The sequence below is a fragment of the Lethenteron reissneri genome, unplaced genomic scaffold (genome assembly GCF_015708825.2).
Source record: "Lethenteron reissneri isolate LAM-NWPU_2019-01 unplaced genomic scaffold, ASM1570882v1 scaffold_124, whole genome shotgun sequence".
In the NCBI taxonomy this organism is placed as follows: Eukaryota; Metazoa; Chordata; class Hyperoartia; order Petromyzontiformes; family Petromyzontidae; genus Lethenteron; species Lethenteron reissneri.
The window spans coordinates 97,719-122,350 of NW_026890937.1; the positions used below are offsets into that span (position 1 = coordinate 97,719).

At 45.5% G+C, this 24,632-nt stretch overlaps 3 protein-coding genes across 3 annotated transcripts; all 3 read left to right on the forward strand.

The window, feature by feature from the left end:
• The first annotated feature begins 638 nt into the window (after positions 1–638).
• On the forward strand, positions 639–7,537 carry LOC133361796 (zinc finger protein 664-like). Its single transcript, XM_061580794.1, has 3 exons — positions 639–690; positions 1,526–1,610; positions 5,996–7,537. Exon 3 carries the CDS (start codon positions 6,024–6,026, stop codon positions 6,966–6,968), a length of 945 nt encoding a protein of 314 aa, XP_061436778.1. The 5' UTR covers positions 639–690; positions 1,526–1,610; positions 5,996–6,023; the 3' UTR covers positions 6,969–7,537.
• A 906-nt stretch (positions 7,538–8,443) lies between these two features.
• On the forward strand, positions 8,444–15,345 carry LOC133361797 (zinc finger protein 664-like). Its single transcript, XM_061580795.1, has 3 exons — positions 8,444–8,495; positions 9,326–9,410; positions 13,822–15,345. The coding sequence occupies exon 3, from the start codon at positions 13,850–13,852 to the stop codon at positions 14,789–14,791; it is 942 nt and encodes a 313-aa protein (XP_061436779.1). The 5' UTR covers positions 8,444–8,495; positions 9,326–9,410; positions 13,822–13,849; the 3' UTR covers positions 14,792–15,345.
• Positions 15,346–16,205: 860 nt separating this feature from the next.
• Positions 16,206–22,854, forward strand: LOC133361795 (zinc finger protein OZF-like). The gene is made up of 3 exons (XM_061580793.1): positions 16,206–16,270; positions 16,692–16,776; positions 20,031–22,854. Exon 3 carries the CDS (start codon positions 20,059–20,061, stop codon positions 21,643–21,645), a length of 1,587 nt encoding a protein of 528 aa, XP_061436777.1. The 5' UTR covers positions 16,206–16,270; positions 16,692–16,776; positions 20,031–20,058; the 3' UTR covers positions 21,646–22,854.
• The last annotated feature ends 1,778 nt before the right edge of the window (positions 22,855–24,632 follow it).

The following is a 24,632-nucleotide window of genomic DNA, read 5'->3' on the forward strand; positions in this document are numbered from 1 at the left end:
ATGTACACAGCGTACACACAGTTTGCCCACACAGTATACAAACAGTCTGTACACGCACAGTATATACACACAGTAACAACCGCCATTCGCCACTAAGTGGCGGTGACGTCACCACGGCGCTTGTGCCAGGCTATGTGCACGTGGCAGATCCAGGTGTCATGGGTCGACTGACTGAGATGACTGGCCAATGCACCACCTGTGCCCCCGACTGCGCCAACAAACAGTGTCCACACACAATGTTCACGTTGTTGAGCTCACGCACCCAATGGGTCTCTGTTCAAGAGAGGGAGCCACAGAAATGGAATCTAAATAAACTTGAACTCTAACCCTGATCTCGCTCTCTGACGTCACCCTCATAAACTCGGCATTATATGCGAGGGGGAGGTGTCCCCCACTAGTGACGTCATGTCACCGAGGTAATTACCCCCCACCGGGATTTTGAGCGTGACGTCACGTCTACCGATTTCCGTTCCAGTAAAATGCTTATTTGGGACGGGGTCAGCAGCCAAGAACCATCACCTGACATGGGCCCCTCTCATTAACATAATATATTCAGTTACCCTGCTGCTCGTTGGGGAAGAGGATTGTGTGAACCCCGCAAGTGACGTCATGTCACCTCCTGCTGCCACATGACGTCACGAGTTACCAGGTAGCTGCTGCTCCGCGCACTCTCGCTCACTGAGATCGGAGGTGAGAAGTTTACATCGTGGTGGTCGTTGTTGTTGTTGTGGTGATTGTTGTTGTGGTTGTTGTTGTGAACCCAGGTAGAGCCTCGCTCCTTCTCCCTCGTAGAGATATCAATTGAGTGGCAGCGAGTATGGAATCGATGTCCAGGTTGGAACATTACAACGCGGGGCCTAGCCATGCGGGGACTTGCCTCCTGCCCTCGCCTGATTATATTTGCTTTAATCCTCTGCTTAAGTTGAATTTGTCTTCACCTGGCTCACTACTTTGAAACTTTGTTTTACTTTAAATATTTCTACTTTTTATTTTATTTTACCAGGCATAGCCCACTTGAGCTACACCGCTCGTTTTCAGAAGCGACCTGCCCACAACGCAGTGGGCTTATCAACGTGTGGAAATCGTCTTGGTTCTTTCGGTAAAGTCACGTAGAAGGGAAGTAATAAAATAATAAAAATAAAACATAATAAAATAATTCTCACGACGTTTCGGCCACAACGCAAGCAGCCGTCCTCAGGTCAAAACCAGGTGTCGACAGACCAAATAATTCTCACGACGTTTCGGCCACAACGCAAGCAGCCGTCCTCAGGTGAAATTCCAGGTCTGTCGACACCTGGTTTTCACCTGAAGACGGCTGCTTGCGTTGTGGCCGAAACGTCGTGAGAATTATTTTATTATGTTTTATTTTGATTATTTTATTACTTCCCTTCTACGTGACTTTACCGAAAGAACCAAGAAGATGAATCCCTGCAGTCACGAAAGCTTTAAATCGAAATTTAACATGTGGAAATGTTTATCGGTCAAATACTCTAAACGCGTGGTGATGTTGACTCTAAATGTGCAGGGAAAACCGCAGGATCCGGAGGAAAATCCACGCGACCACGGAGAGAGAGGGACACGCAAACTCCAAATATACAGCCATAATACAGGTTTGTTTGTGTGAGATCGCGTAAATAAATAAATGTGTCGTTCACCCCGCTACCACCCGATACATCCAATTAGTAAGGGTTTGTCACGTAAACAAAACGTGGCCAATGCGTCACTAGTACAGCACTAGTGTGTAGTGTATAATACTGTAGTGTATAGTGTAGTGTACTAGTACATCTCATCGGTGTGTTGGAGAGCCAAGCCACAACATTTACAATCTGAGTACAACGTGTTGACACTAATTCCAACCATCTTCATCAGACGACAGCCAAATGTTGTGGCTTGGTTCTGTGGGAATAGAAATCGGCTCGTTGGGTTAATAGCGCAGCACGCTAACCGTTGCACTACCGCTCCCCACTCACGCACAAACTTTATTGGAAGTATAGTATCCAGTAATAACTAAGTTTCCCGGCTAAGCTCAGCTCTCGGTAATCAAACATTAAAAGTAATGTCTTGCCATGCTGGCTTTATTAGAATAATTTAATTCTGCCAATGAAGTCTGTAAATGTGTATATTGTCACGGTTTTGTGGTTGTGTTATACAATAGCAGGGCTTGTTTGTTTCATAATGAGGACAGCTTTTAAATACGTTGCCCTTGGAGAGCTTCAGGATAGACAATGTTGGGTTTTTGCCATCTGGTGTTGTTGGCACAATTTGTTTCCCAAAAAAACGTTCAACAAAGTTTGCTTTATTTATATAGATTTTTCCCATATTTTGTCTTGTGTATGGTTTCTCAATGTTCATTATAATTGTTTAGTTTTTTAATTTTCCTTTTACCTCATGCCATTATTTAGGTAAGGCTTAAGTATTGAATATCGCACTTTTGGCTTTGCGAGGCACTTTCCCAGATCGTAACCTCTATATTCAAGGGGCTGAGGAGTGCCGATTTTCAGCAGAAACTATATCTCTGCTTTATTGATGTAATTAAGGCATATAGTACCATATAGAGGCTTGGGGCTTTGTGTTCTTTGTTTTTTACGTCTCTGCCTCTACTCACATTCTTTGATGATTTTTATGATTTTGGGAAAGCCCATCTAAAGCTGCGTGACCAGAAGTCGGAGTCATTTCCTGTTCAACTTGGCTTGTGACAAAAATTCACTCTGGCCCCATGCATTACATTACAGAGCATCTTAAATAATTATGTCGTTTGAGAAGCTCTCAATGGCCATAGAAATAAATAGCATTGGTTACGGTTAAAATGATACGCGCATCGATGCCTGCTTATAGTTAAGGGATCGTTCCTTGGTCAACCATGTTATATCTGCTGATGGTCTGGAAATGGCTACTTAATAAGATGGGGTTCGATAATCTTGTTCTGTGCCTGGATAATTCCATCATGAAAGGTGGCCTTGCGTATGTTCCACCAAAATAAATCACCTGCCTGGGAATTTCATGTCATACAACACTGTACCTGCTCAACTCTCCATGAGTAATCAGGCAGTTCTACAAGTGGTGGAGGAGTTCCCATGCCTGGTTAATGTGTTCACGACCAGCTCTGGTTTGGCAGCCAAAGTCTCACTTTAAATTAGTCGAGCAGCATTCTTTCATTATACTGTGTAACACTGCATGGAAGCTGCCTGGACTTTTGCGCCATACAAAGCTGAGTGTCCATCACCAAAGTCTAGACCATCCCTCTCCCTTCTATTCTGGCATCGCACCCGCCTCTCACTCGTCGTACTGTGGATGGTGGGTGCACAGGTCGGTGCCACGCAGCCATTCCAGGCTGGGTCCAAATGGGTTACGTGGGTCACTGAGCCACCAGGCCTCATTCCACGAGTGATATCAATATACAATATCTGTAACGAGGCCCCCCAATAGACTGCCCCTGGAACTCTATCGGGCACGTCCCACTGAGGGAAGTCCCCGGGGCCCAGGCAAGTATATGCTGGTGGGGATATGTCGCTTGGCTGATTTGGGAATGCCTGGGAATTCCCCAGGAAGATCCAGAGTCTGTCGCCAGGGAAAGGGAAGTCTGGACTGCCCTACTAAATGTGCTGCCGCTACAACCCTCACCAAGACGAGAGGATTTAGAAATAAACGAACAAACAAAGCTGTGAGTCTTCTTGGCCACAGATATTACTCCTTTCTCTGTGGATGCAAAATATTAACTTACTTAAAGGACTGTCTGTTCTGGCTTATAATTAAGACTTGCCATCCTATGATCCCCTCTATTGAACCAAACAAAATTGTATTAGAACCTTACAGATCCCTAAAATATCAGTACAGAACATAATCAGCGAGTTTCTTTGGGAGGCCAAGCTGCATTGGTTGGGTCATGAATCCCACATAAACAGACAGCATGCTCAAGCATCTTCTGTTAGTCCAGGTGTTACGAGCTAAACAGGCATGGCATTGGCTTGAGAAGAGATTGGAGGATGTGGAGGTGATCACACCTGCTGATGACTGGTACCAGGAGTGTCATGATCAGCCTCTGTGGAGGAGGCCCGTGATATATGCTGCGGGGCAGTTGAAGATATTTGCTCTGCAACAACAGTGAGATCGGAGGAGCAACGCTCACATGAATGGGTGGAACGCCGGGTGCCTAAAATGCAGCAATACAGTGTGAAGCACAGCTGGTGCATCTGTCAAACATCTCAGTCATTCATCCCTTGACACCTGGATCATTCCAATGACCTGCTGACAAGTGATCCACACTTACATGGCATTCATGTGAAATGTATGTGTAGTGAGTTCAACTGAGTCGCAGACGTACACTTGGAGGCAACACATTTATTTAACACCAACACACGGGGTAACTGCCCCTTAACAGAATAACAACCTGTGGTGGTGACCACCAGGCTAACTGCACTAATTACAACGTAACGAGCTACTACGGACCGGGACCACAGCTCGGGTCCAGTTCCACATGTTGTAGACTTGGTAGAACGTAGACGAACGTTTCTTCAGGTTGAACAACAACGCCGGTCCTCTGGGGGACCCGGCTTATATTTTTTGCGGTGTGGCTGGCTCCGCCCTTGGCCACGACCACCTTTCAGAATCCTCGAGCAGGATCTGGACCCTGACCACGTGACCACCCCTAGCCCCCACTTTGGGCCCCTTTGTGGACTTAGCTTGTCACGTGCCCTCTCGGGTCAACCAGAGTGCCATGGCCTTTCGTAACCTCATTCCTACGGCCGGCACTCCCACACCCTATCCTGTAGGGCCGGTACTACACGCCAAGCGTGGTGCCATCCAGCGATATCAATCAGCAGCTCACGGAGCCCCTCTAGGGCCGGTACTACACCCACCATCGTGGTATCCGTGATGTCGTTACACCGCACGCCGTGCCTCTCTAGGGCCGGCACTACACAGTAACATCCTGCTAGGTCACTAGATCTGTAAGAGTTTATTTACGTGGGGAGCGGTGGCGCAGTTATTACACTGTGTAACAACAAAAATTGTTCCTGGGTAGTGTTATTTCCTAATTGCCTATGCCTCAAAAGTACAGAAAATTGCTATTATACCCAACAAACTTTGCTTTTGTGACCAAAAGCAACGTTTGTGGGGAATAATAGCGATTTTCTATACTTTTTAGGCATGAGCAATAAAAAAAATAACACTTAATACCCATGAACAAAAAATTGTGTTTCATAGTGTTATCACTGTATTATGAACTCAATAATTAGAGTTTGATTATCGCCGACAACAAACGTGATTGATAAGTGAAAACTTCACTTCTTGTGGGTCTCGGCTATGTTGATTGATCCTCAATTAATTACTTGGTGAAGTGAGAGAAGCATTAATACTGAGCAGATGAAGGTGGCCATGCATGGTTCTGGACACACCACCACCTTTTTACCATGCCAATGTGTGACAGTGTAAAGTTTGTATTTGCAGTTAAGTATATTAACTCTTTTGAACACGTAGGTTAAATCAAAACAATAGTTTATTTTAGTTTTCCTTTGGGGCTTTTTATAATAATAGAAACGGGAAGTTAACACAGCACATATGCAGCTGAAGTTAGATCTGTTCATCCCAGCATTCAAGGAAATCTGAGCCTGGCTTCATACCTCTAAGTAAGCGATTGAACATTAATCTATGCATTTCTGCATAATACAAATAGTATTATTTTCAACACCCTTTGCTATGTTAGCTGCATTTTTCTTTACTAAATATTCCTTTTGTAGCCAGACAACTAAAATTGTGTGCTTGGAGTTTTGGGTTAACATTCATTTTTTAAATTAAAGGGCTTCCAGGCATATTTCTGACCATTTGTCCTTTCATCGAGTGTCATAACAGCCATGTGATTAATTTGGGAATCTTTTTCACTATATCATGAATATATGAATAAGTATAGACGTGTAAGTATGTGTGACTGTATATATGCATTCCTCTGTGCCTCGATACTGACGTAGATGGTGTGGATATTCTTTTTTTCTGTCTGCAGCTGACGCTTCCTCCGCAGAATAGATCTGATGGAGCAAAGGCACTCGGCGCAGCTCGGTACAAAAAGGCAACAACGCGACCAGTGTGCATACAGCACGGATCGTCCTGAACATTTGACACAGCACCAGATAACTCACACAGGAGATAAACCCTTCAAGTGCACTGTGTGTGACAAGGCATTTCCATGGTCATCAGATCTTCATAGACACCAGAGAACACACACGGGAGAGAAACCCTTCAGGTGCACTTTGTGCGGGAAGGCGTTTGCTGAGTCAACACATCTTAAACTACACCAGAGAACACACACGGGAGAGAAACCTTTCAAGTGCACTGTCTGTGAGAAGGCATTTGCATGGTTATCATGTCTTAATTGCCACAAGAGAACACACACAGGAGAGAAACTCTTCATGTGCACTCTGTGCGGGAAGGCGTTTTCTGAGTCATCACATCTTAAACTACACCAGAGAACACACACGGGAGAGAAACCCTTCAGGTGCACTGTGTGCGAGAAGGCGTTTGCAGGTTTATCAAATCTTAAAACACACCAGAGGAGATACAATCATCAGAACATCCCCAAGAAATTGAGTCTGAAATCGGCTTGTGAAAGTCAAAGTGCTGCAATGAGCCCATCCCTCATGAAACCAGAAGTGAATCCCAGCTTGGACTCTTTTAAAGGTATCAAGGTGAAATGTGAAGAGGCGAAGGTGAAATGTGAAGAAAGGATGAAGAGCGAAGAAGTGAAGGTGAAATGTGAAGAAGTGATGGTGAAGAGCGAAAAAGTGACAGTAAACTGTGAAGATGAAGATTCAACTCCAAAATCGTACCTTCACATCGATGAAGGCAACGTGAAGCAGGAGAATTCTGACTGCGAGGCAGAGCTAGGCAACTCCCAGCAGTTTGTGGAAGTGGAGGTGTGGGTGGACTTCTTAGACAATACAAAGTCAAATGGAGACCCGGTAGATGGGTTGGCTTGAGACAATGAAGCTCCAATAGATGCACCTTTGTCACAGGCCTTTAATGAAAAGAACGTGAAATTGAACACTGAATTCCTGGGTTCAACCTGCAGAGTAAGAGCGGCGAGTATTTGTTGACCTGTGGGTTGGGTAGATGAAGAATCAGGAGCAAGAGCCAATAAGCTTCTAAGTATTCCACTGTTATATTTATATTTGCATTGATATGGTGTTTAATTGCCTCAGCAACTCAGTTTCATATCTCATCACAAACACTCGAAGAGCACCTTCAAGTGGCAGCTGCCTCTGTCATAAGGTGACTCTGCTGTCACCTGCATGTGGGCATGAGTCTGTCAGTAGGGGGTGATGATTGATGTGTAATCTTCATTATGTAATTTTTGGATAATGTTTGAAATTGCCCAAATATTGACCATGACACCAACATGCAATGACCTATGCGTTTTGAATGACACAATCGTATGTTTTACATCCACTGTTAAGCAGACGGTGCATATTTTGTTAAATGTTCCTTGAGTAGCCAGACGTGCCTGTCAGATTTGAACCTTGAACCTCTGCAATAAATAGAGAATGTGCTTCTACTTGGCTTCCCTCAATCTGAGTGTAGGCATGACAGCCTGAATGTGTCTAACTGGCGCAGATGTTCCATTTAGAGGGGTCCACGTTTCACATGCCTACAGAAGGGAGGGCATGACTGGCCGACAAGAACCGAAGCTTCATGTGGAGCGACAGACCAGGCAGCTTCCACACAGCATAGCGCAGCCGATGTAAAGATAATGCCGCCCGACTGATTCGGACCACCCACATTACACGCGCAGTATACCCACAAGATCTACACACACCATGTACACAGCGTACACACAGTTTGCCCACACAGTATACAAACAGTCTGTACACGCACAGTATATACACACAGTAACAACCGCCATTCGCCACTAAGTGGCGGTGACGTCACCACGGCGCTTGTGCCAGGCTATGTGCACGTGGCAGATCCAGGTGTCATGGGTCGACTGACTGAGATGACTGGCCAATGCACCACCTGTGCCCCCGACTGCGCCAACAAACAGTGTCCACACACAATGTTCACGTTGTTGAGCTCACGCACCCAATGGGTCTCTGTTCAAGAGAGGGAGCCACAGAAATGGAATCTAAATAAACTTGAACTCTAACCCTGATCTCGCTCTCTGACGTCACCCTCATAAACTCGGCATTATATGCGAGGGGGAGGTGTCCCCCACTAGTGACGTCATGTCACCGAGGTAATTACCCCCCACCGGGATTTTGAGCGTGACGTCACGTCTACCGATTTCCGTTCCAGTAAAATGCTTATTTGGGACGGGGTCAGCAGCCAAGAACCATCACCTGACATGGGCCCCTCTCATTAACATAATATATTCAGTTACCCTGCTGCTCGTTGGGGAAGAGGATTGTGTGAACCCCGCAAGTGACGTCATGTCACCTCCTGCTGCCACATGACGTCACGAGTTACCAGGTAGCTGCTGCTCCGCGCACTCTCGCTCACTGAGATCGGAGGTGAGAAGTTTACATCGTGGTGGTCGTTGTTGTTGTTGTGGTGATTGTTGTTGTGGTTGTTGTTGTGAACCCAGGTAGAGCCTCGCTCCTTCTCCCTCGTAGAGATATCAATTGAGTGGCAGCGAGTATGGAATCGATGTCCAGGTTGGAACATTACAACGCGGGGCCTAGCCATGCGGGGACTTGCCTCCTGCCCTCGCCTGATTATATTTGCTTTAATCCTCTGCTTAAGTTGAATTTGTCTTCACCTGGCTCACTACTTTGAAACTTTGTTTTACTTTAAATATTTCTACTTTTTATTTTACCAGGCATAGCCCACTTGAGCTACACCGCTCGTTTTCAGAAGCGACCTGCCCACAACGCAGTGGGCTTATCAACGTGTGGAAATCGTCTTGGTTCTTTCGGTAAAGTCACGTAGAAGGGAAGTAATAAAATAATAAAAATAAAACATAATAAAATAATTCTCACGACGTTTCGGCCACAACGCAAGCAGCCGTCCTCAGGTCAAAACCAGGTGTCGACAGACCAAATAATTCTCACGACGTTTCGGCCACAACGCAAGCAGCCGTCCTCAGGTGAAATTCCAGGTCTGTCGACACCTGGTTTTCACCTGAAGACGGCTGCTTGCGTTGTGGCCGAAACGTCGTGAGAATTATTTTATTATGTTTTATTTTGATTATTTTATTACTTCCCTTCTACGTGACTTTACCGAAAGAACCAAGAAGATGAATCCCTGCAGTCACGAAAGCTTTAAATCGAAATTTAACATGTGGAAATGTTTATCGGTCAAATACTCTAAACGCGTGGTGATGTTGACTCTAAATGTGCAGGGAAAACCGCAGGATCCGGAGGAAAATCCACGCGACCACGGAGAGAGAGGGACACGCAAACTCCAAATATACAGCCATAATACAGGTTTGTTTGTGTGAGATCGCGTAAATAAATAAATGTGTCGTTCACCCCGCTACCACCCGATACATCCAATTAGTAAGGGTTTGTCACGTAAACAAAACGTGGCCAATGCGTCACTAGTACAGCACTAGTGTGTAGTGTATAATACTGTAGTGTATAGTAGTGTGTAGTGTATAGTAGTGTATAGTGTAGTGTACTAGTACATCTCATCGGTGTGTTGGAGAGCCAAGCCACAACATTTACAATCTGAGTACAACGTGTTGACACTAATTCCAACCATCTTCATCAGACGACAGCCAAATGTTGTGGCTTGGTTCTGTGGGAATAGAAATCGGCTCGTTGGGTTAATAGCGCAGCACGCTAACCGTTGCACTACCGCTCCCCACTCACGCACAAACTTTATTGGAAGTATAGTATCCAGTAATAACTAAGTTTCCCGGCTAAGCTCAGCTCTCGGTAATCAAACATTAAAAGTAATGTCTTGCCATGCTGGCTTTATTAGAATAATTTAATTCTGCCAATGAAGTCTGTAAATGTGTATATTGTCACGGTTTTGTGGTTGTGTTATACAATAGCAGGGCTTGTTTGTTTCATAATGAGGACAGCTTTTAAATACGTTGCCCTTGGAGAGCTTCAGGATAGACAATGTTGGGTTTTTGCCATCTGGTGTTGTTGGCACAATTTGTTTCCCAAAAAAACGTTCAACAAAGTTTGCTTTATTTATATAGATTTTTCCCATATTTTGTCTTGTGTATGGTTTCTCAATGTTCATTATAATTGTTTAGTTTTTTAATTTTCCTTTTACCTCATGCCATTATTTAGGTAAGGCTTAAGTATTGAATATCGCACTTTTGGCTTTGCGAGGCACTTTCCCAGATCGTAACCTCTATATTCAAGGGGCTGAGGAGTGCCGATTTTCAGCAGAAACTATATCTCTGCTTTATTGATGTAATTAAGGCATATAGTACCATATAGAGGCTTGGGGCTTTGTGTTCTTTGTTTTTTACGTCTCTGCCTCTACTCACATTCTTTGATGATTTTTATGATTTTGGGAAAGCCCATCTAAAGCTGCGTGACCAGAAGTCGGAGTCATTTCCTGTTCAACTTGGCTTGTGACAAAAATTCACTCTGGCCCCATGCATTACATTACAGAGCATCTTAAATAATTATGTCGTTTGAGAAGCTCTCAATGGCCATAGAAATAAATAGCATTGGTTACGGTTAAAATGATACGCGCATCGATGCCTGCTTATAGTTAAGGGATCGTTCCTTGGTCAACCATGTTATATCTGCTGATGGTCTGGAAATGGCTACTTAATAAGATGGGGTTCGATAATCTTGTTCTGTGCCTGGATAATTCCATCATGAAAGGTGGCCTTGCGTATGTTCCACCAAAATAAATCACCTGCCTGGGAATTTCATGTCATACAACACTGTACCTGCTCAACTCTCCATGAGTAATCAGGCAGTTCTACAAGTGGTGGAGGAGTTCCCATGCCTGGTTAATGTGTTCACGACCAGCTCTGGTTTGGCAGCCAAAGTCTCACTTTAAATTAGTCGAGCAGCATTCTTTCATTATACTGTGTAACACTGCATGGAAGCTGCCTGGACTTTTGCGCCATACAAAGCTGAGTGTCCATCACCAAAGTCTAGACCATCCCTCTCCCTTCTATTCTGGCATCGCACCCGCCTCTCACTCGTCGTACTGTGGATGGTGGGTGCACAGGTCGGTGCCACGCAGCCATTCCAGGCTGGGTCCAAATGGGTTACGTGGGTCACTGAGCCACCAGGCCTCATTCCACGAGTGATATCAATATACAATATCTGTAACGAGGCCCCCCAATAGACTGCCCCTGGAACTCTATCGGGCACGTCCCACTGAGGGAAGTCCCCGGGGCCCAGGCAAGTATATGCTGGTGGGGATATGTCGCTTGGCTGATTTGGGAATGCCTGGGAATTCCCCAGGAAGATCCAGAGTCTGTCGCCAGGGAAAGGGAAGTCTGGACTGCCCTACTAAATGTGCTGCCGCTACAACCCTCACCAAGACGAGAGGATTTAGAAATAAACGAACAAACAAAGCTGTGAGTCTTCTTGGCCACAGATATTACTCCTTTCTCTGTGGATGCAAAATATTAACTTACTTAAAGGACTGTCTGTTCTGGCTTATAATTAAGACTTGCCATCCTATGATCCCCTCTATTGAACCAAACAAAATTGTATTAGAACCTTACAGATCCCTAAAATATCAGTACAGAACATAATCAGCGAGTTTCTTTGGGAGGCCAAGCTGCATTGGTTGGGTCATGAATCCCACATAAACAGACAGCATGCTCAAGCATCTTCTGTTAGTCCAGGTGTTACGAGCTAAACAGGCATGGCATTGGCTTGAGAAGAGATTGGAGGATGTGGAGGTGATCACACCTGCTGATGACTGGTACCAGGAGTGTCATGATCAGCCTCTGTGGAGGAGGCCCGTGATATATGCTGCGGGGCAGTTGAAGATATTTGCTCTGCAACAACAGTGAGATCGGAGGAGCAACGCTCACATGAATGGGTGGAACGCCGGGTGCCTAAAATGCAGCAATACAGTGTGAAGCACAGCTGGTGCATCTGTCAAACATCTCAGTCATTCATCCCTTGACACCTGGATCATTCCAATGACCTGCTGACAAGTGATCCACACTTACATGGCATTCATGTGAAATGTATGTGTAGTGAGTTCAACTGAGTCGCAGACGTACACTTGGAGGCAACACATTTATTTAACACCAACACACGGGGTAACTGCCCCTTAACAGAATAACAACCTGTGGTGGTGACCACCAGGCTAACTGCACTAATTACAACGTAACGAGCTACTACGGACCGGGACCACAGCTCGGGTCCAGTTCCACATGTTGTAGACTTGGTAGAACGTAGACGAACGTTTCTTCAGGTTGAACAACAACGCCGGTCCTCTGGGGGACCCGGCTTATATTTTTTGCGGTGTGGCTGGCTCCGCCCTTGGCCACGACCACCTTTCAGAATCCTCGAGCAGGATCTGGACCCTGACCACGTGACCACCCCTAGCCCCCACTTTGGGCCCCTTTGTGGACTTAGCTTGTCACGTGCCCTCTCGGGTCAACCAGAGTGCCATGGCCTTTCGTAACCTCATTCCTACGGCCGGCACTCCCACACCCTATCCTGTAGGGCCGGTACTACACGCCAAGCGTGGTGCCATCCAGCGATATCAATCAGCGCTCACGGAGCCCCTCTAGGGCCGGTACTACACCCACCATCGTGGTATCCGTGATGTCGTTACACCGCACGCCGTGCCTCTCTAGGGCCGGCACTACACAGTAACATCCTGCTAGGTCACTAGATCTGTAAGAGTTTATTTACGTGGGGAGCGGTGGCGCAGTTATTACACTGTGTAACAACAAAAATTGTTCCTGGGTAGTGTTATTTCCTAATTGCCTATGCCTCAAAAGTACAGAAAATTGCTATTATACCCAACAAACTTTGCTTTTGTGACCAAAAGCAACGTTTGTGGGGAATAATAGCGATTTTCTATACTTTTTAGGCATGAGCAATAAAAAAAATAACACTTAATACCCATGAACAAAAAATTGTGTTTCATAGTGTTATCACTGTATTATGAACTCAATAATTAGAGTTTGATTATCGCCGACAACAAACGTGATTGATAAGTGAAAACTTCACTTCTTGTGGGTCTCGGCTATGTTGATTGATCCTCAATTAATTACTTGGTGAAGTGAGAGAAGCATTAATACTGAGCAGATGAAGGTGGCCATGCATGGTTCTGGACACACCACCACCTTTTTACCATGCCAATGTGTGACAGTGTAAAGTTTGTATTTGCAGTTAAGTATATTAACTCTTTTGAACACGTAGGTTAAATCAAAACAATAGTTTATTTTAGTTTTCCTTTGGGGCTTTTTATAATAATAGAAACGGGAAGTTAACACAGCACATATGCAGCTGAAGTTAGATCTGTTCATCCCAGCATTCAAGGAAATCTGAGCCTGGCTTCATACCTCTAAGTAAGCGATTGAACATTAATCTATGCATTTCTGCATAATACAAATAGTATTATTTTCAACACCCTTTGCTATGTTAGCTGCATTTTTCTTTACTAAATATTCCTTTTGTAGCCAGACAACTAAAATTGTGTGCTTGGAGTTTTGGGTTAACATTCATTTTTTAAATTAAAGGGCTTCCAGGCATATTTCTGACCATTTGTCCTTTCATCGAGTGTCATAACAGCCATGTGATTAATTTGGGAATCTTTTTCACTATATCATGAATATATGAATAAGTATAGACGTGTAAGTATGTGTGACTGTATATATGCATTCCTCTGTGCCTCGATACTGACGTAGATGGTGTGGATATTCTTTTTTTCTGTCTGCAGCTGACGCTTCCTCCGCAGAATAGATCTGATGGAGCAAAGGCACTCGGCGCAGCTCGGTACAAAAAGGCAACAACGCGACCAGTGTGCATACAGCACGGATCGTCCTGAACATTTGACACAGCACCAGATAACTCACACAGGAGATAAACCCTTCAAGTGCACTGTGTGTGACAAGGCATTTCCATGGTCATCAGATCTTCATAGACACCAGAGAACACACACGGGAGAGAAACCCTTCAGGTGCACTTTGTGCGGGAAGGCGTTTGCTGAGTCAACACATCTTAAACTACACCAGAGAACACACACGGGAGAGAAACCTTTCAAGTGCACTGTCTGTGAGAAGGCATTTGCATGGTTATCATGTCTTAATTGCCACAAGAGAACACACACAGGAGAGAAACTCTTCATGTGCACTCTGTGCGGGAAGGCGTTTTCTGAGTCATCACATCTTAAACTACACCAGAGAACACACACGGGAGAGAAACCCTTCAGGTGCACTGTGTGCGAGAAGGCGTTTGCAGGTTTATCAAATCTTAAAACACACCAGAGGAGATACAATCATCAGAACATCCCCAAGAAATTGAGTCTGAAATCGGCTTGTGAAAGTCAAAGTGCTGCAATGAGCCCATCCCTCATGAAACCAGAAGTGAATCCCAGCTTGGACTCTTTTAAAGGTATCAAGGTGAAATGTGAAGAGGCGAAGGTGAAATGTGAAGGAATGATGAAGAGCGAAGAAGTGAAGGTGAAATGTAAGAAAGTGATGGTGAAAAGCGAAAAAGTTACGGTAAACTGTGAAGATGAAGATTCAACTCCAAAATCGTACCTTCACATCGATGGAGGCAACGTGAAGCAGGAGGAGAATTCTGACTGCGAAGCAGAGCTTGGCAACTCCCAGCAGTTTGTGGAAGTGGAGGTGTGGGTGGACTTCCTAGACAATACAAAGTCAAATGGAGACCCGGTAGATGGGTAGGCTTGAGACAATGAAGCTCCAATAGATGCACCTTTGTCACAGGCCTTTAATTAAAAGAACGTGAATTTGAACACTGAATTCCTGGGTTCAACCTGCAGAGTAAGAGCGAGTATTTGTTGACCTGTGGGTTGGGTAGATGAATAATCAGGAACAAGAGCCAATAAGCTTCCAAGTATTCCACGGTTATATTTATATTTGCATTGATATGGTGCTTGCTTAATTGGCTTAGCAACTCAGTTTCATATCTCATCACAGACACTCGAAGAGCAGCTTAAAGTGGCAGCTGCCTCTGTGTCATAAGGTGACCCTGCTGTCGCCTGCATGTGGGCATGAGTCTGTCAGTAGGGGGTGATGATTGATGTGTAATCTCCGTTGTGTAATTTCTGGATAATGTTTGGAATTGCCCAAATATTGACCATGACACCAACATGCAATGACCTATGCGTTTTAAATGACACAATCGTATGTTTTACATCCACTGTTAAGCAGACGGTGCATATTTTGTTTAATGTTACTGGAGTAGCCAGACGTGCCTGTCGGATTTGAACCTTGAACCTCTGCAATAAATAGAGAATGTGCTACCACTTGGCTTCCCTCAATCTGTGTGTAGGCATGACAGCCTGAATGTTTCTAACTGGCGCAGATGTTTCATTTAGAGGGGTCCACGTTTCACATGCCTACAGAAGGGAGGGCAAAACTGGCCGAGAAGAACCGAAGCTTCATGCGGAGCGACAGACCAGGTAGCTTCCACACAGTATAGCGCAGCCGATGAAAAGATAATGCCACCCGACTGATTCGGACCACCCACACACTGTACACACGCAGTGTTCCCACAAGGTCTACACACACCATGTACACAGTGTACACACAGTTTACCCACACAGTATACAAACAGTCTGTACACGCACAGTGTATACACACAGTAACAACCGCCATTCGCCACTAAGTGGCGGTGACGTCACCACGGCGCTTGTGCCAGGCTATGTGCACGGGGCAGATCCAGGTGTCATGGGTCGACTGACTTAAATGACTGGCCAATGCACCACCTGTGCCCCCGGCTGCGCCAACAAACAGTGTCCACACACAATGTTCACGTTGTTGTTGAGCTCACGCACCCAATGGGTCTCTGTTCAAGAGAGGGAGCCACAGAAATGGAATCTAAATAAACTTGAACTCTAACCCTGATCTCGCTCTCTGACGTCACCCCTCATTAACTTGCCGTGATGCGCGAGGGGGAGGTGTCCTCCACTAGTGACGTCATGTCACCGAGGTATTTACCCCCCCCCCCCCCAACCGGGATTTTGAGCATGACGTCACGTCTACCGATTTCCGTTCCGGTACAATGCTTATATGGCTCGTTGGGGAAGAGGATTGTGTGAACCCCGCAAGTGACGTCATGTCACCTCCTGCTGCCGCAAGTGACGTCACGACATACCAGGAATCTTCTGCTCTGCGCACGCTCGCGCACGGAGATCCGTGGTGAGAAGTTTACATCGTGGTGGTTGTTGTGGTGGTTGTTGTAAACCCAGGTAGAGCCTCGCTCCTTCTCCCTCGTAGGGATATCAATTGAGGAGCAGCGAGTATGGAATCGATGTCCAGGTTGGAACATTACAACGCGGGGCCTAGCCATGCGGGGCCTTGCCTCCTGCCCTCGCCTGATTGCATTTACTTTAATTCTCTGCTTAAGTTTAATTTGTCTTCACCTGGCTCACTACTTTGAAACTTTGTTTTACTTTAAATATTTCAACGTTTTTTTTATTTTACCAGGCATAGCCCACTTGAGCTACACCGCTCGTTTTCAGAAGCGACCTGCCCACAACGCAGTGGGCTTATCAACGTGTGGAAATGTTTATCGGTCAAATACTCTAAACGCGTGGTGATGTTGACTCTAAATGTGCAGGGAAAACCGCAGGATCCGGAGGAGAATCCACGCGACCACGGAGAGAGAGGGACACGCAAACTCCAAATATACAGCCATAATACAGGTTTGTTTGGGATTGATCGCGTAAATAAATCAATGTACCGTTAACCCCGCCACCACCCGACACAGCCATTTAGTAAGAGGTTTGTCAGGTAAACAGAACGTGCCCAATGCGTCACTAGTACAGCACTAGTGTGTAGTGTAGTGTACTAGTACATCTCACCGGTGTGTTGGAGAGCCAAGCCACAACATTTACAATCTAAGTACAACGTTTTGACAGTAATTCCAACCAGCTTCATCAAACGACAGCCAAATGTTGTGGCTTGGCTCTGGGAATAGAAATCGGCTCGCTGGGTTCATAGCGCAGCACGCTAACCGTTGCACTACTGCTCCCCACTCACACACAAACTTCATCGGAAGTATAGTATTTATCCAGCAATAACTAAGTTACCCGGCTTAGCTCAGGTCTCAGTAATCAAACATTAAGAGTAATGCCTCTGCTTTTTTATGTAATTAAGGTCTATCGTACCATATCGAGGCTTGGGGCTTTGGGTTGTTCTTTGTTTTTTATGTCTCTGGCTCTGCTCACATTCATTGACGATTTTTATGATTTTGGGCAAGCCCGTCTAAAGCTGCGTGACCAGGAGTTGGAGCCATTTGCTGTTCAATTTGGCTTGTGACAGAAATTCACTCTGCCCCCATGCATTGCATTACATAGCATCTTCATTAATTATGTAATTTGAGAAGCTCACAATAGCCATATAAATAATTGCATTCGTTACAGTTAAAATGATACGCGCATCGATGCCTGGTTATCGTTAAGGGATCGTTCCCTGGTCAACCATGTTATATCTGCTGATGATCTGGAAATGGCTACTCAATGAGATCGGGTTAGATAATCTCGTTCTGTGCCCGGATAATTCCATCATGAAAGGTGGCCTTGCGTATGTTCCACCAAAATAAATCACCTGCCTGGGAATTTCATGTCATACAACACTGTACCTGCTCAACTCTCCATGAGTAATCAGGCAGTTCTGCAAGTAATGGAGGAGCTCCCATACCTGGTTAATGTGTTCACGACCAGCTCTGGTTTGGCAGCCAAAGTCTCACTTTAAATTTGTCTAGCAGCATTCTTTCATTAGACTGTGTAACACTGTGTGGAAGCTGCCTGGACTTTTGCGCCATACAAAGCTGTGAGTGTCCATCACCAAGGTCTAGTCTGTCTGAGACCATCCCTCTCCCTGCCATACTGGCGTCGCACCCGCCTCTCACTCTTCGTACTGTGGATGGTGGGCGCACAGGACGGTGCCACGCAGCCATTCCAGGCTGGGTCCAAATGGGTTACGTGGGTCACCGAGCCACCAGGCCTCATTCCACGAGTGATATCAATATACAATATCTGTAACGAGGCCCCCCAATAGACTGCCCCTGGAACTCTATCGGGCACGTCCCACTGATGGAAGTCCCCGGGGCCCGGGCCTGGACTTGCTGGTGGGAATATGTCGCTTGGCTGATTTGGGAATGCCTGGGAATTCCCCAGGAAGATCCAGAGTCTGTCGCCAGGGAAAGGGAAGTCTGGACTGCCCTACTAAATCTGCTGCTGCTACAACCCTCACCAAGACAAGAGGATTTAGAAATAAACGAACAAACAAAGCTGCGAGTCTTCTTGGCCACAGATATTACTCCTTTCTCTGTAGATGCAAAATATTAACTTATTTAAAGGACCGTCTGTTCTGGCTTATAATTAAGACTGGCCAGCCTATGATCCCCTCTATTGAACCAAACAAGATTGTATTATAACCTTACAGAGCCCTAAAATATCAGTACAGAATATAATCTGAGACTTTGGCAGGGGAGGCTGCATTGGTTGGGTCATGAATTCCGCATAAACAGACAGCATGCACAATCATCTTCTGTTAGTCCAGATGTTACGGGCTAAACGGGCATGGCATTGGCTAGAGAAGAGATTGGAGGATGTGGAGTTGATCAGACCTGCTGTCAAGATCGGCCTCTCGAAAAGGCCCATGACGTATGCTGCAGGGGAGTTGGAGGTATTTGCTCTGCAACAACAATGAGGTTGGAGTAGCAACGATCACATGAATGGGTGGAACGCTGGGTGCCTCAAATGCAGCAAGACAGGAAGCACAGCTGGTGCGTCTGTTAATCATCTCAGTCAGTCATCCCTTGACACCTGGATCATTCTCATGACATGCTGACAAGTGATCCACACTTACATGGCATTCATGTGAAATATATGTGTATGTAAGAGTTTATCTATGTGGGGAGCGGTGGCGCAGTTTTTCCACTGTGTAACAAAAAAAATGTCTTGTTCCTGTATGTGTTATTTCCTAATTGCTTTTGCCTCTTAAGTACAAAAAATGGCTATTCCCCACAAACTTTGCTTTTGTGACCAGGACAGTGATATTTAGAAATATACCTCTTTTCAATGAAAAAACAGGTGAATTTGTTATTTTCGTTCACGTACAATTCTGGTCACAAAAGCAAAATTTGTGGGGAATAATAGCCAATTTCTAGACTCTTAGGCATAAGCAATAAAAAAAATAACACTTAGTACCCAGGAACAAAAATTGTGTTACATAGTGTTATCACAATGAAAGTTTGATTATCTCTGACAACAAACGTGATTGATTCATGAAAACTTAACTTATTGTGGGGAAGCATTAATAATGAGCATATGAAGGTGGCCAGGCATGGTTCTGAACACACCACCACCTTTTTTCCATGCCAATGTGTGTTACAGTGTCAAGTTTGTATTTGCAGTAAAGTTTATTAACTCGATTGAACACGGAGGTTAAATCAAAACAATAGTATATACTTTTTTTCCTCTGGAAATTTTTAGGAGAATGGAAACAGGAAATTAACACTGCACATATGCAGCTGAAGTTAGATCTGTTCATCCCAGCATTCAAGGAAATCTGAGCCTGGCTTCATGCCTCTAAGTTAGCGATTGAACATTAATTTATGCATTTCTGCATAATAAAAATAGTATTATTTTCAACACCCTTTTCTATGTTAGCTGCATTTTTCTTTCATAAATATTCTTTTTGTAGCCAGAAAACTGAAATTGTGTGCTTGGAGTTTTAGGTTAACATTCATTTTGAAGATACTAGGGCTTCCAGGTTGACCATTGGCCCTCTGATTGTGTGCCCGTGTGATGAATTTGGGAATCTTTTTCATATTATCATGAATATATGAATGAGTATAGACATGCAAGTCATGTGTGACTGTATATATGCATTCCTTTGTGCCTCAATACTGACGTAGATAGTGTGGATATTCTCTTTTTTCTGTCTGCAGCTGACGCTTCCTCTGCAGAATTGGTTTGATGGAACAAAGGCACTCGGCGCAGCTCGGTACAAAAAGGCAACAACGCGACCAGCGTGCATACAGCATGGATCGTGTTGGACATTTAACACAGCACCAGAGAACTCACACAGGAGAGAAACCCTTCAAGTGCACTGTGTGTGACAAGGCATTTTCATATCCATCAGTTCTAAGGAACCACCAGAGAACACACACGGAAGAAAAACCCTTCAAGTGCAGTGTGTGTGGGAAGGCATTTTCATATTCATCTGCTCTTAAAAAACACCGGAGAACACACACAGGAGAAAAACCCTTCAAGTGCAGTCTGTGCGCGAAGGCGTTTTCACAGTCATCTGCTCTTGTATTACATCAGAGAACACACACGGGAGAGAAACCCTTCAGTTGCACTCTGTGTGGGAAGGCGTTTGCACGTTCACAAAATCTTAAAATACACCAGAGAACACACACAGGAGAGAAACCCTTCAAGTGCACTGTGTGTGACAAGGCATTTTCACATTCATCAGTTCTTAGGATCCACCAGAGAACACACACGGGAGAGAAACTCTTCAGGTGCAGTCTGTGCGGGAAGGCGTTTTCACAGTCATCTGGTCTTGTATCGCACCAGAGAACACACACGGGAGATAAACCCTTCAAGTGCAGTGTGTGTGGGAAGGCATTTTCAGATAAATCTCCTCTTAAAAAACACCGGATAACACACACAGGAGAAAAACCCTTCAAGTGTAGTCTGTGCGAGAAGGCGTTTTCACAGTCATCTGCTCTTGTATTACATCAGAGAACTCACACGAGAGAGAAACCCTTCAGTTGCACTTTGTGTGGGAAGGCGTTTGCACATTCACAACATCTTAAAATACACCAGAGAACACACACAGGAGAGAAACCCTTCAGTTGCACTCTGTGTGGGAAGGCGTTTGCACAATCACCATATCTTAAATTACACCAGAGAACACACACTGGAGAGAAACCCTTCAAGTGCACTGTGTGTGGGAAGGCGTTTGCACATTCACAACATCTTCAATTACACCAGAGAACACACACGGGAGAGAAACCCTTCAAGTGCACTGTGTGTGACAAGGCATTTGCACAGTCATCAGGTCTTCATAGACACCAGAGAACACACACGGGAGAGAAACCCTTCAGTTGCACTCTGTGTGGGAAGGCGTTTGCACAGTCATCAATTCTTAAAAGACACCAGAGGACACACAAGCATCAGAAGATCCCCAAGAAATGGAGTCTGAAATCAGCTTGTGAAAGTCAAAGTGCTGCAATGAGCCCATCCCTCATGAAACCAGAAGTGAATCCCAGCTTGGACACTTTTAAAGGTATCAAGGTGAAATGTGAAGAGGCGAAGGTGAAATGTGAAGAAGTGATGAAGAGCGAAGAAGTGAAGGTGAAATGTGAAGTGATGGTGAAGAGCGAAAAAGTGACGGTAAACTGTGAAGATGAAGATTCAACTCCAAAATCGTACCTTCACATCGATGGAGACAACGTGAAGCAGGAGGAGAATTCTGACTGCGAGGCAGAGCTAGGCAACTCCCAGCAGTTTGTGGAAGTGGAGGTGTGGGTGGACTTCTTAGACAATACAAATTAAAATGGAGACCCGGTAGATGTGTAAGCTTAATAAAGCTCCAATAGATTCACCTTTGTCATTGGCCTTTAATGAAAAGAACGTGAATTCGACCACTCAAATTCCTGGGTTCAACCTGCAGAGTAAGAGCGGCGAGTATTTGTGGACCTGTGGGTTGGGTAGATGAATAATCAGGATCAAGAGCCAATAAGCTTCCACGTATTCCACTGTTATATTTATATTTGCATTGATTTGGTGCTTGCTTAATTGCCTCAGCAACTCAGTTTCATATCTCATCACAAACGTTCGAAGAGCACCTTCAAGTGGCAGCTGCCTCTGTGTCATAAGGTGACACTGCTGTCACCTGTGTAGAGGTGTTACATAGGGGGTGTTATAGAGTTGATACGGATGGGAAACAAACACACTGGGCGTGGCTATGTCTGTACGCGAGCAGGTGCTTATATTGACGTCCGCGCCGTTTAGCCTGGGGGGCTAATACGGCGCTGGGATCCCCCACGGCCCCACCCCTCAGGGGGGAATTGCTATATAAGGCGGTTAGCCAGAGGGCTCGGGGTTGAGTGTTCAGCTTTAACCAGAGACGCAAGAAGACCTGCTAGATAAGCCCTGGGACTCCCTTGGATCGCTGTCCTTCTCAGGACCGACCAAGGCCAGCCAGTGGCGTGGCCCCAAGAGCCCAGAGCCGATGCTCTTGTAAGAGCCGGTCTGGGAACTCAGGGTGCCGTAATCCCAGCTTAACCAGGGCTGGGTTAGCTAGCCTCCCCTAGCCCGATAGTGGAGGACCTAGGAATAGGCTAGCTGTAACATAGGTTGTCGATCTCCCAGTTAGACGGTTGGAGGGGCCGATACCTCTCCGAGTGTTGTATATCTCGGCCTGTAGATACAACTGTGTTGAATAAATAAGTGTGCCTCCGACTACGTAGTCCAAGCCTCCTTGAACCACACTACACCTGCATGTGGGCATGAGTCTGTCAATAGGGGGTGATGATTGATGTGTAATCTTCATTATGTAATTTCTGGATCATGTTTGAAATTGCCCAAATATTGACCATGACACCAACATGCAATGACCTATGCGTTTTGAATGACACAATCGTATGTTTTACGTCCACTGTTAAGCAGACGGTGCATATTTTGTTTAATGTTACTGGAGTAGCCAGACGTGCCTGTCGGATTTGAACCTTGAACCTCTGCAATAAATAGAGAATGTGCTACCACATTGCTTCCCTCAATCTGAGTGTAGGCATGACAGCCTGAATGTTTCTAACTGGCGCAGATGTTCCATTTAGAGGGGTCCACGTTTCACATGCCTACAGAAGGGAGGGCAAAACTGGCCGAGAAGAACCGAAGCTTCATGCGGAGCGGCAGACCAAGTAGCTTCCACACAGCATAGCGCAGCCGATGAAAAGATATTGCCGCCCGACTGATTCGGACCACCCACACACAGTGTACCCATGCAGTGTACCCACAAGGTCTACACACGCCATGTACACAGCATACACACAGTTTACCCACACAGTATACAAACAGTCTGTACACGCACAGTGTATACACACAGTAACAACCGCCATTCGCCACTAAGTGGCGGTGACGTTACCACGGCGCTTATGCCAGGCTATGTGCACGGGGCAGATCCAGGTGTCATGGGTCGACTGACAGATGACTGGCCAATGCTCCACCTGTGCCCGCGACTGCGCCAACAAACAGTGTACACACAATGTTAACGCACACAATAATGTTCACGTTGTTGTTGTTGAGCTCACGCACCCAAGGGGTCTCTGTTCAAGAGAGGGAGCCATCGAAATGGAATCTAAATTAACTTAAACTCTAACCCTGATTTCGCTCTGACGTCACCACTCATTAACTCGGCGTGATGCGCGAGGGGGAGTTGGCCCCCACTAGTGACGTCATGTCACCGAGGTATATAGCCCCCCAAATCCCCCTCCACCGGGATTTTGGGCGTGACGTCACGTCTGCCGATTTCAGTTCCAGTAAAGTGCTTATTTGGGACGGGGTCAGCAGCCAAGCACCATCATCTGACATGGGCCCCTCTCATTAACATAATTAATTCAGTTACCCTGCTGCTCGTTGGGGGAGAGATTGTGTGAACCTCGCAAGTGACGTCATGTCACCTCCTGCTGCCGCATGACGTCACGAGTTACCAGGTCGCTGCTGCTCCGCGCACGCTCGCTCACTGAGATCGGAGGTGAGAAGTTTACATCGTGGTGGTCGTTGTCGTGGTGGTTGTTGTGGTGATTGTTGTTGTGAACCCAGGTAGAGCCTCGCTCCTTCTCCCTCGTAGGGATATCAATTGAGTAGCAGCGAGTATGGAATGGATGTCCAGATTGGAACATTACAACGCGGGGCCTTGCCTCCTGCCCTCGCCTGATTGCATTTGCTTTAATTCTCTGCTTAAGTTTAATTTGTCTTCACCTGGCTCACTACTTTGAAACTTTGTTTTACTTTAAATATTTCTACGTTTTTTTTTATTTTACCAGGCATAGCCCACTTGAGCTACACCGCTCGTTTTCAGAAGCGACCTGCCCACAACGCAGTGGGCTTATCAACGTGTGGAAATGTTTATCGGTCAAATACTCTAAACGCGTGGTGATGTTGACTCTAAATGTGCAGGGAAAACCGCAGGATCCGGAGGAGAATCCACGCGACCACGGAGAGAGAGGGACACGCAAACTCCAAATATACAGCCATAATACAGGTTTGTTTGGGATTGATCGCGTAAATAAATCGGTGTCGTTAACCCCGCCACCACCCGACACAGCCATTTAGTAAGAGGTTTGTCACGTAAACAGAACGTGGCCAATGCGTCACTAGTACAGCACTTGTAGTGCATAGTAGTGTATAGTGTAGTGTATAGTGTAGTGTATAGTGTAGTGTATAATGCAGTGTATAGTTGTGTATAGTGTAGTGTATAGTTGTGTATAGTGTAGTGTATAATGTAGTGTATAGTGTAGTGTACTAGTACAGCACATCGG